Source organism: Erinaceus europaeus, chromosome 11 (genome assembly GCF_950295315.1).
Source record: "Erinaceus europaeus chromosome 11, mEriEur2.1, whole genome shotgun sequence".
Taxonomy (NCBI): Eukaryota; Metazoa; Chordata; class Mammalia; order Eulipotyphla; family Erinaceidae; genus Erinaceus; species Erinaceus europaeus.
In genome coordinates this window covers 50521149-50533203 of record NC_080172.1, presented here as the reverse complement: position 1 = coordinate 50533203, position 12055 = coordinate 50521149, and the positions used below count along the sequence as shown (strand labels likewise).

General features: G+C 45.8%; 1 protein-coding gene across 2 annotated transcripts in view; it reads left to right on the top strand.

Moving 5' to 3' along the window:
• The first annotated feature begins 4888 nt into the window (after positions 1–4888).
• IQGAP3 (IQ motif containing GTPase activating protein 3) overlaps positions 4889–12055 on the top strand; it is a 52298-nt gene continuing 45131 nt past the window's right edge. For both annotated transcript variants that reach the window (XR_009552545.1, XM_060201619.1), the window contains exons 1-2: positions 4889–4973; positions 11568–11655. Coding sequence is in view for 1 of the 2 variants with exons in the window: in XM_060201619.1 (XP_060057602.1) it covers positions 4937–4973; positions 11568–11655 (125 nt within the window). In the remaining variant the exon portion in view is untranslated. The remainder of the gene's footprint in view (positions 4974–11567; positions 11656–12055) is intronic.

Here is a 12055-nt window from a genome sequence, read left to right as displayed (position 1 = left end):
CATGCTGATAAAGGAGCACAAGGGCCAGTGTTCAACCTCTGTGGCCTCCAAAGCAGGCCCCTCGAGGGCAGGCCACCCTATCTAGGATTGGGGTGACCCCTTGGTGCTAACAGCCTTCTTTCTTTCTGCTTTGTCCCACTGGGGGAAATCCAGTTCTTTTTTAAATTTATGATTTGATTTGATTTAATTAAATTTAATTTAGAATGAGAGACATCAGTGCACTGCTCAGCTCTGGCTTATGGCTTATGATGGCGCTGGGAATTGAACCTGGAACCTTAGAGTCATGCATGAGAGTCTTTTGCAGAACCATTTCACTGTCTTCCTGACACAAATGAACTCTTACTCTAATAGCCCAATTTATTTTATTTTATTTTATTTTTGCCACTAGGGTTATTGCCGAGGTTTGGTATCTGCATGACTCCACTGTTGCCAGCAGCTTTTTTTTTTTTTTTTTTTCTGTAGAGGGTGAGATAGAGAGGCAGAGAGAAGAGACACCTGTAGCACTGCTCTAGCACATGATGCTCTTTCCTAAGCTTCCTCTCTGGTCTCCAAGGCCCTCTTTAACCCAGGAACTTCTTTCTCATTGACACATATCCATCATGTCTTAGCCCCCAAGAGGCAAAGCCTTTTGCTGAACTGCTGGGAGATAGGCCAACAACAGTGCGAAGTCTCAGCTCTGAGCTCTCAGTCCCTACCAGCCCCCACCTTCTGGGAGCAGCAGGTAAAAGTAATATATTCTTCTTTTAGAAAAGTTTTCTCTGTCCCTAAAAACACCCAACATAGTCCCTCATGGGGCCATCACCCCTGGGAAACCCTGCCTGAGAGCCCCAACTGAAGGGATCTTACCTCCTCAGCTGCGTCTTCAGCTGGCTGCCTGGAATGGGCCCTCTGACTCAAGTTACCTCCACCCTCCACCTGATTCCAGCTCAGAGCCCCTAGGGTTACCAGATACCCACCCTGAGCTCCTCCTCATGTGACTGAGAGCTCAGGGGCCTGTCACAGGGCTGAGCACTGGTAATGCTTGGACACGAGTGCCTGGATACCACCCTGCCTCCTGCCCTGGGCTCCCCAACCCTGCATCATACCCCTTAGGCCCTATGCATCAAACTGGAAATCAAAGCCATGTGGAATTGTTATGAAGGGAGCAAACCTCCCAGCCCTTTCCTCCACTTTGATAGAGAAGGGGGGGTGGGTAGCTCAGAATAGTAGTGACTTGCCTGGGGTCACAGAGTGGCTAGAAATTGGGATTAGAATTTGAGTTTTCCCACCTTGAGCTCACTAGATTAGGATCTTTTACACTACACTGACTTACTGTTTACTTTAGAGTTCTGGGTTCACTGCCAGGGAGGTTGTGCAGTGGCTAGAGCACTGGACTCTTAACAAGTGTGAGGTCCTGAGTTCCACCCCCAGGATTGCATATGTTGGAGTGATGCCCTCATCTTACTTTATCACAAATAAATAAATGAATCTTAAAAATATTTTATTTATTATGAGTCGGGCGGTAGCGCAGCGGGTTAAGTGCACATGGTGTGAAGTGCAAGGAGCGGCATAAGGACCCCAGTTCGAGCCCCCGGCTTCCTACCTGCAGGGGAGTCGCTTCACAGGCGGTGAAGCAGGTCTGCAGGTGTCTGTTTTTCTCTTCCCCTCCTCTCTCCATTTCTCTCTGTGCTGTTCAACAACGATGACAACAATAAAACAATAAGGGCAACAAAAGGAAATAAATTAATTAATTAATATTAAATACATTTTTAAAATATTTTCTTTATTATCACAAAATGATAGAGGTAATAGAGACAGAGAGAAATTGAGAGGGAAGGAGGAGGTAGAGAGGGAGAAAGGGACACCTGCAGCCCTGTTTTACCACTTGTGAAGTTTCCCCTTGTGGGTGGGAACCAGGAGCTTGAATCCCAGTCCTTTCACACTGTAATGTGTGCACTCATTCAGCTGCACCTATATTTTAAAAAATATTTCATTTATTAATTAGAGAGAGAGAAGCAGACATCACTCTGGTACATATGCTGCTGGGGAGCAAACTCAGGACCTCATGCTTGAGAGTCCAATGCTTTTCCACTATTCTACCTCCTGGGCTACCTGAGTTTCTGTTTTAAGCTCCTGTTGCATGGAGGTAGCAGTGAGTCAGTTTGGCTTGCTCTCTTTGGTGTGGACTCCATGGGGGAAGGTAAGAGACTCTTAAAGTTGAGAAGCCCATCTGGTCCTTGATCTTATATTTACTCTCCTCTGACACCCCCTTTCTTCTCATCCACCTGGCAGCTTCAGCCCAGTGGCCTTCAACTCAAGCACAGGAGGGACCACACAAGGACCTCCTTCTTGACTGGGCAGTTCTGCACCTTATCTGGCTTATCTGTTCTGCTGATTGTGTAGCTTTCCTCCAGAGGGACTGGCACTCCCAGCATCCTTCTTGGGAAACAGGAAGTGGATCTCTAGGCACCAGGACTGGCAACATCAAGATTCTCTTCAGTGGTAGAGGGAAACCCCTTCTGGTCTCCGGGAACAATTACTTTTTCCAAATCCTTCTTTTTTCAGTTGTATCTCAGACCCTAGTCTCCTGGGCTGTTCTGAAGATTTGGATATTTTGTTTTTGCTATTTAAAAGCCCAAGGGGTTGGATGCTTGATGCTCCGCTGCAACCTATCCTCCATTCCTGGGGCCTTCATTCTTCAGTCTTCCCTGCCCCTTGTAAATGTGACCAGCTCATCTCCTCTCCTCTTCCCGTCCCTGCCCTTCCCCCAGCTATGTCCCCTCTCCTGTCTTCTATCCTTAAATTCCTTCTTTCAATGATTTATTTATTTATGAGAAAGAGGAGGGGAGGAGGTGGAGGGAGAACCGGAGTGTCACTCTGGCTGTGTCACATGCAGTGCTGGTCATTGAACTGAAGATCTCATGCTTGAGGGTCCAATGTTTTATTCACTAAACAACCACCTCCCAGGATGCTTATTGTAATTATTTTTATTAGTTCAGACCCTACTGTCTCTCACCTGTGCTGCTGCATCAAATTCCTGATTAGCCTCCATTCATTGCCTCAACCCCTTCAAGCCCATGCTGCCAAAGGAATCTTCCCAAATGAAGATTCTGGTTCTGACTTCTGTCTAATGTGTTCACTGATTCATGTCTCCTTCCCAAACCAAATCTCAGCCCCTTATGAGGGTGCTCAGTGCTTCGGCAGCTCAGATCCCAGCTGCTCCAGCTACTTTCCTGAGTGAGCTTGGTTCTCCCACAGCTGAGCCAATGTAACCGTCCTGTGCTCACCTCCTTGCTCTTGCACATGCTGTTTCTACACGCTGAAATATTTTTCTTCTCCTGTCTGAACTCTTGTTTAGTTTTCAACCCAGATCAGTTGTCACCCCTACTATGAAGCTTTTCTTTCACTGCTCTTAATTACGGAAGTCACTTCCTCCTTCTAGGGGAGATTTTGTATCACAGACTTTCTCCTCCCCCCTTAATTGAGAGGAGAGAGAAAGTTAGAGGGGGAGAGAAAGAGAGACACCTGTAGCATGGCTTCACTGCTTATGAAGCTTTTCCCCTGCAAGTGCGGACTGGGGGCATGAACCTGGTTATTGTTCATGGCAACATTTGTGTGCTCAATCAGGTGTGCCACTGCCTGGCCCCAGATCACAGACTTCTGGTTTATTTGACTGTGAGTCTACCACTACTCCAGAACCAGCAGTAGTAGTGCTTATTTCTCTCTGCATCTGCACCATATAATTTCTTTTTATTTTTTATTTTTTTAATTATTTTTATCTATTTCCTTTTGTTGCCCTTGTTGTTTTATTGTTGTAGTTATTGATGTTGTCATTGTTGGATAGGACAGAGAAATGGAGAGAGGAGGGGAAGACAGAGGGGGAGAGAAAGATAGACACCTGTAGACTTGCTTCACCGCTTATGAAGAGACTCTCCTGGAGGTGGAGAGCCAGGGGCTTAAACCGGCGTCCTTATGCTTCGTGCCATGTACGCTTAACCCGCTGCGCTACCGTCTGACTCCCACCATATAATTTCTTCCTTCTCTTTCCTGATCCTCCTCCTTCCTTTCTTCCTTTATTTCATCTTTATTTCACCTTCCCTCCCCTCCCCTCCCTTCCCCTCCCTTCCCCTCCCCTCCCCTCCCCTCCCCTTACCCTTCCCCTCCCCTTCCCTTTTTTCTTTTTTTTCCTGGAGCACTACTCAACTCTGTCTTATGGTGGTGCTAGGGATTGAACCTGGGACCACAGATCCTTAAGCAAGAAACCGTTTGCCTAAACATTATGCTGTTTCCCCAGGCCATCACGTACTTTTTTTTTTTTTAATTTTTTTTTAAATTTTTTATTTAAGAAAGGATTAGTGAACAAAAGCATAAGGTAGGAGGGGTACAACTCCACACAATTCCCACCACCCAATCCCCATAACCCACTCCCTCCCATGGTAGCTTTCCCATTCTCTATCCCTCTGGGAGCATGGACCCAGGGTCGTTGAGGGTTGGAGAAGGTAGAAGGTCTGGCTTCTGTAGTTGCTTCCCACGTACTTTTGTTTTTAGCGCCAAGTAGATAGATCCTCAAGTAAGCCAGACTCACAAACCCTTAGAAAGGGCTCAGGAATCTGCAATCTACATGAGATTCCCAGGTAACTAGGACTCCCTAAAGCTTAAGAGAGACTGCCTCAAAGAGCGAGGCCAATGGGAGTCCTAGCAGGACATGGCAGATATCAGGCCCCAAGCTACTTGAAATTAGGTGATCTAATAGCGCAGGTGCCCTGTAAGAACAAGAACTCCAGGTGCCGCCAGAGAGGGTATACCATTTCTCCCTCCACACACACCTGCTGCGAGTCCACGCCACACTGAAACTACAAATCCCAGGAGCCCTTGCGATCCCACAGGAAGTTCCCTGCGGCGCCGGTGAGGGGCGGTGGCCCAGCGGCGGGAGATTCAAACCTGGAAGAAGAGGAACATGGAGGGAAGAGGAGCGGTCCCAGGCCGTGCGGTCTGTGAGTGCGGAGGGCGCGGGAGAGGCGGGCTGTGGGGCTGAGGAGGTGGAGTGCTGTTGGTGGACACCGGGGCTGCGCTGGGATCGCTGAGTCCCGGCTCTTGTGCGCGGAGCGAGTCGCAAAGCCTCTCATCGACGCGTTTGGAAATGTGGAGCCCCACAGTCCGGAGCTCCAGGGCTGCACATCCCTTAAAAGTCCAGCTGTCACTAGTTGTCACCCAAGGACAGGACGCCTGCTGGGACCTGGGAGCTCCTTTGAGGCAGTCCCTCTTAAGCTTTAGGGAGTCTGTTACCTGGGGGTCTCGTGTAGAATGCAGATTCCTGAGCCCTACCGGGGCTTCAGCTCCAACAGAGCTGCACCAGCGTTCTGGAGCGCTGCTGTTTCTTCAAATGATGCAGCTCCGTGGACCCAAATTTCAAAAACACCGCACAGAAAGAGAGAGAGAGAGACTGGGCTCGGAAGGGTGAAATGGCAGAACTTTTTTTCAGAGCTTCTGAATGAAAGGCAAACTCCTCCTTCCACCCCTTTTCCCTCCCTCTGAGTTAGGACTCAAAACACACACACCCTCCCATTCACCAGTCTGGTGGTGAAAGAAAGCTAGTTTCAGATCTGGAAGGAGCAGTAAGAAGACGTTGGTGGTGATGATTTCGATTCTGTTTGCATGGATAGTCCCGCCCAGTGTGCACAGTCTTCAATTCATAACTCTAGAATGATGTCATTCACTTAGGGTTTATTTTCCTTGGTTCCCTATCAACACTTGTTCCTTATACACATACCCTTGTGGAGCAGCTGGTGGCTTTCCTGTGATTGGTCAGTGCTTTCAAATCTGAGCTGTGTATGTGTGTGTGTGTGTGACTGCCAACTCAAACATACCCCCCCAATCATATTGCCAGATATGCAATCTAAGGGAGCATGATAAAGGTGGGAATGACATAAGTGCCGAGTCAAAGTCAGCTTTGTGTCTTTTCAAGTCATCTGAGTATTTCCTTAAAGCATGTGTGTATAGCTTTCTCATTCTGTCTGACTTTGTAGTTGTTATTGCTGGAGTTTCACCACTCCAGGCTGACTTTTCAGATAGAAGGATAGCCCCAAAGCATCCTCCAGTGCCACAGCAGTCCTCTGCAGTGTACCAGGGGCTCAAACTGCAGTGACATATGCATAGCAGAGCAGGTGACCTTCCAGGCCATTTCACCATCCTCTTGTCTGATTTTATCTATTTCATTATTTATTTATTAACTTTAGCAGAGTACTGCTCAGCTCTGGCTTCTGTTGCTGCTATGGATTGAATTTGGGACCTCAGAGCCTCAGGCACAAAAGCCTTTTATTGCTTAACCATTATGTTATTTCCCTGCCTTGTTTTTAATTTTTTTTTTAAGATTTTTTTATTTAGGGAGTCGAGCGGTAGCGTAGTGGGTTAAGTGTACGTGGTGCAAAGCACAAGGACCTGTGTAAGGATCCCGGTTGGAGCCCCCGGCTCCCCACCTGCAGGGGAATCGCTTCACAGGTGGTGAAGCAGGTCTGCAGGTGTCTGTCTTTCTCTCCCCCTCTCTGTCTTCCCCTCATCTTTCCATTTCTCTCTGTCCTATCCAACAACGATGACATCAGTAACAACAATAATAATAACTACAATAATAAAACAAAAAGGACAACAAAAAGAAATAAATATTTAAAAAATATATTTATTTATTTACTAGTGGGGAGGGGGTAGAGCAAGTGAGCCAGATCATCACTTTGGTACATGAATTTCCGGAATGGAACTCAGAACCTCATCTCTGAGAATCCTTATTCATTGCACCATCTTTCAGGCCATCTTACCTGATTTATTCATTATTTATTTATTTATTTATTTATTTATTTAATTTTTACCAGAGCACTGCTCAGTTCTGGCTTTTTGGTGTCATGGGGGATTGAACCTGGGACCTCAGAGCCTTAGGTATGAGAGCCTGTTTGCATAACCATTATGCTGTCTACTTCCACCCCTTAACTGATTTATTTTTTAAAATTTCATTTATTTATTATAGAGACAGAGAAATTGAGAGGAGACGTGGCGATAGAGAGGGAGAGAGACAGAGAGACACCTGCAGCCCTGATTCACCACTCATGAAGCTCCTCCCTGCAGGTGGGGACCAGAGGCTTGAACCCAGGTCCTTGCGCACTGTAGTGATTTTTTAAAAAATCTTTTTTAAAAAATCACTTACTTGATTTTTTAAAATGTTTACAAAGGAGTCTAGAATAATGGAAGAGTGGAGGAGAAGGATAAAGATAGAGCGTAAATACTGTCTCATCTGAGGAGTTGCCTGTTCTTAAGTTTGGGGGCCAAATTATTGAATGCACTTTATTTGACTTGGAGAGCTTGTTTTCCTCTTCTGCTGACATCTATCAAGAAAGAGTAAAATTACTTTTCTGATTTTTATTTTTTTACAACCCTCTCGCCAGAATAACTATTGTACTATCTCCCCAGCCCCCCCTTTTTTTTGTTACTTAAAAAAAAATATTTTGGGAGTTTGGCAGTAGTACAGCGGGTTAAACACAGGTGGCGCAAAGCACAAAGATCTGCGTAAGGATCCCGGTTCGAGACCCCGGCTCCCCACCTACAGGGGAGTTGCTTCACAAGTGGTGAAGCAGATCTGCAGGTGTCTATCTTTCTCTCGCCCTCTCTGTCTTCCCCCCACCCCATTTCTCTCTGTCCTATCCAACAACGACGACAATAATAATAACTACAACAATAAAACAACAAGGGCAACAAAAGGGAATAAATATATAATATATATATATATTATCTTAATGGGAGGGAAATACAGAGGAGAAAGGCAGAGAGAGAGACACCAAGAGAGCACTGCTCAGCTCTGGCTTATGGTGGTGCTGGGGATGAACATGAAATCTCAGAGCCTCAGGCATGACAGCCTTTTACATAACCATTATGCTGTCTCCCTAGCCCCCTGATTTGTTTATTTATCTATTTATTTATTAACTTTGTTCTTTCATTTAATCCTGAAATTGTGAACTTTTCCACATGGTTCTTTCTGTTAGACTACCTCCTTCCTCTTTCCACCCAATTGTCCTTTAGGGTTCTACTCTGGGCCCAGCAAAATAACTCGCTTGGCTTATGTGGGGGATTGAACCTGGGGCTTTGGAGCCTCAGGCATGAGTATCTCTTTGCATAACCATTATGTTGTTTCCCTTGCCCCTGAAGGAAGTTTTAGTGCTGTGGTTTCTTTCCTTGTCTCTGTCTGAAAAAATCAATTCAGAGTGATCAAACCCTGGGAAAAAAAATAGTAAGTCTACTTATTGGTGGACTCATCTGCTTCCTCTGCTCTCCAATGACATTTATCACATGAAATTGGAACTTTGTTAATTTCTTGTCTTTCTCTTCTAATAATCTCTATATTTCTTTTTTTTTAAATTTATTTAAGAAAGGATAAATTAACAAAACCATAGGGTAGGAGGGGTACAACTCCACACAATTCCCACCACCTAATCTCCATATCCCATCCCCTCCCTGATAGCTTTCCCATTCTCTATCCCTCTGGGAGCATGGACCCAGGGTCGTGGGTTGCAGAAGGTAGAAGGTCTGGCTTCTGTAATTGCTTCCCCGCTGAACATGGGCGTTGACTGGTCGGGCCATACTCCCAGCCTGCCTCTCTCTTTCCCTAGTAGGGTGGGTCTCTGGGGAAGCAGAGCTCCAGGACATATTGGTGGGGTCTTCAGTCCAGGGAAGCCTGGCCGGCATCCTGATGACATCTGGAACCTGGTGACTGAAAAGAGAGTTAACATACAAAGCCAAACAAATTGTTGAGCAATCATGGGATCCAAAGCTTGGAATAGCGGAGAGGAAATGTTAGGGGGGTACTCACTGCAAACTCTAGTGTACTTCTGCTTTCAGGTATATATTTTGCAGTAGTTTCGGGTACGTGTGAACATATGCTCTCTCTCACAGAACCTGGTGTATATCTAGGTTTTGGTCTATATTTCTTAAGAACAGGCTTCCACTAGCTAGGTGTCTGACAGGAGGTATTGAATGAAGTTGAGTGATGAGAGCTATGGTTTTTTGTTGTTGTTGTTTGTATTTTGTATTTATTCCCTTTTGTTGCCCTTGTTTTATTGTTGTAGTTATTATTATTGCTGTTATTGATGTCATTGTTGTTGGATAGGACAGAGAGAAATGGAAAGAGGAGGGGAAGACAGGGGGGAGAGAAAGATAGACACCTGCAGACCTGCTTCACCGCTTGTGAAATGACTCCTCTGCGGGTGGGGATCTGGGGGCTTGAACCAGGATCCTTATGCCGGTTCTTGAGCTTTGTACCACGTGCGCTTAACCCACTGCGCTACCACTCAGCTCCCGATGAGAGCTATATTAACCTAGCCTCGGGAAGAATACTTCAGGAGGCTGACGCAAGTCCAGTTCTTGGAAAGGGTCACATTAGGTATGAGATAAGAAGTTGATGTCCGGGAGTCGAGCTGTAGCGCAGCGGGTTAAGCGCAGGTGGCGCAAAGCACAAGGACCAGCATTAGGATCCTGGTTCGAACCCCGGCTCCCCACCTGCAGGGGAGTCGCTTCACAGGCGGTGAAGCAGGTCTGCAGGTGTCTTTCTCTCCTCCTCTCTGTCTTCCCCTCCTCTCTCCATTTCTCTCTGTCCTATCCAACAATGACAACAACAATAATAACTACAACAATAAAACAACAAGGGCAACAAAAGGGAATAAATAAATAAAATAAATATTAAAAAAAAAAAAAGAAGTTGATGTCCCAGCCAAGGAGTGAGCTGAACTGGGGCACACTGAGCATAGAGGTCTTTGAAGTGGACTTGGGAAAGAGGAAGTCAGGAAGCTGGCTGGAGAAAGGAAGATAGTGGCCTGGAAAGTGGTATAATGGATAAAGCTTTAGACTCATGAGGTTCTGAGTTCAATTCCCAGCAGCATATGTGCCAGAGTGATGTCTGGATCTCTTTTCCTCTGTCTCTTAGGAAGAAAGGAAAGAAGGAAGGAAGAAAGAGAGAGAGAAAGAAAGGAAGAAAGGAAGAGAGAGAAAGAAATCTTAAAAAAATTATTTATGTATTGGATATAGAGGAATCGAGAGAATAGAGGAGATAGAGAGGGAAAGAAGGCAGGGGATAGATGAAAGAGACTCTCATGCCTGAGGTTCCAAAGTCAAGGTTCAATTCCCTGTACCACCATAAGCCAGAGCTGAGCAGTGCTGGCAAATAAATTAAAAAAATTTTTTTTTAATTTTTAAAATAAAAAAAAAATCTCTATTTAAAAAAGAAGGGGGCAGGCGACAGATACCTGCAACACTGCTTTTTTTCCCCCACCACTTGTGAAGCTTCCCCCCTGCAGGTAGGGATCAGAAGTTTGAAGCTGGATGTTGGTGCACTTTGCACTCAACTGGGTCTGCCACCACCTGATCCTCAAGTAAATAAATATATATATGTTATAAAAAAGTAGGATAGGAAGTCGGGTGGTAGTGCAGCAGGTGCAGCACACGTGGCACAAAGCACAAGGACCAGCATAAGGATCTCGGTTTGAGCCTCAGCTCCCCACCTGCAGGGGAGTCGCTTCACAGGCGGTGAAGCAGGTCTGCAGGTGTCTTATCTTTCTCTCCCCCCCCCTCTGTATCCCCTCCTCTCTCCATTTCTCTCTGTCCTATCCAACAACGACTACAACAATAACAAAAGAAACAACAAGGGCAACAAAAGGGAATAAATAAATAAATAGTTGTTTTTTTTTTAAAGTAGGAGATAGCATAATGGTTATACAAAAGACTTACATGACTGAGACTCAAAGTTTAGTCCTCAGCACCACCATAAGCCAGAGCTGAGCAGTGCTCTGGTAAAAAGACACACACTACCACCACCCCTCAGATACAGAAGGAATCCCTATTATTGGGTAGATTGTGGATACCATGAGTCGAATGGAAGATTAGAGCCAAGGGTGATCCGGGGAAAGGGGACAAACATGCGGAGGGTGCTTTAGATCCTTGACCTGAATTACCTAAGAAAATTTGCAAAGAAGACATTTCAGTGCAGTGGCCACCTTTTCCCTACTGCTCCTGTCAAAGCCAGGAAGATATCATGGGACATACATCACAGTTTCAATCCTCAGCACCACCAATAGCCAGAACTGAGCAGTGCTCTGGTCAGGGGGAAAAATAACTGAAAAAAAAAAAAAGCAGAGATTCTCGGGGGCCAGGTGGTGCCGCACCAGGTTCAGTGCACATGTTACAGTGCAAGGACTTGGGTTCAAGCCCCTGGTCATAAGTAGTGAAGCAGCGCTGCAGGTATCTATCTCTCTCCCTCTCTATCACCCCCTTTCCTCTCAATTTCTGACTGTCTCTATCCAACAAAGATTAAAAATAAATAAATAAGCAGAGATTCTTTTTTATTTCTTTATTTTTCTTTTTTTATATTTTTTTATTAATAAGAGAGAGATACCCCCAGAGCACTGCTCAGATCTGGTCTAAGGTGGTGCAGGGGATTGAACCTGGGACCTTGGAGTCTCAGACACAGAAGTCTTCTGCATAACCATTGTGCTGTCTCCCTAGCTGCAAAGCAGATTCTAACCCCTCTTCCCACCCCCACCTCACCCCCCACCTTCCAGATGAGCGCCTCACAGCTGAGGAGATGGATGAACAAAGGCGGCAGAACGTGGCCTACCAGTATCTTTGCCGGCTGGAGGAAGCCAAGCGGTGAGCAGAGGGCCTCCCCTTCCAAGCTTTCCCTTCCGCACTACCCCCAGCATCTGCCTCCAGAGCAATGCAGGAGACAAGAATCTACCTGTGAGAAGAGTAGAAAGAGCATCTTCCAAGATTATTTAGCTTCTGGAGCCTTATGCCTGTGGGGATCCACTGCTTCTAGTGGGCTTTTTTTTTTCTCTCTTGGATAGATAAAGAGAGACACCACAGCACTGTTCCACCACTCATGAACTTGCTCTATACATGGTGTTCCCATGTTATGGCCAGGGCCTCAGACCTGGATCCTTGAGCTATCTACCAATGACTACAGTTTATTTTATTTCATATTATTATTGTTATTTTACTACCAAGGCTATCTCTGGGGCTCTGTATCTGCATGATGATTCTACTGTTC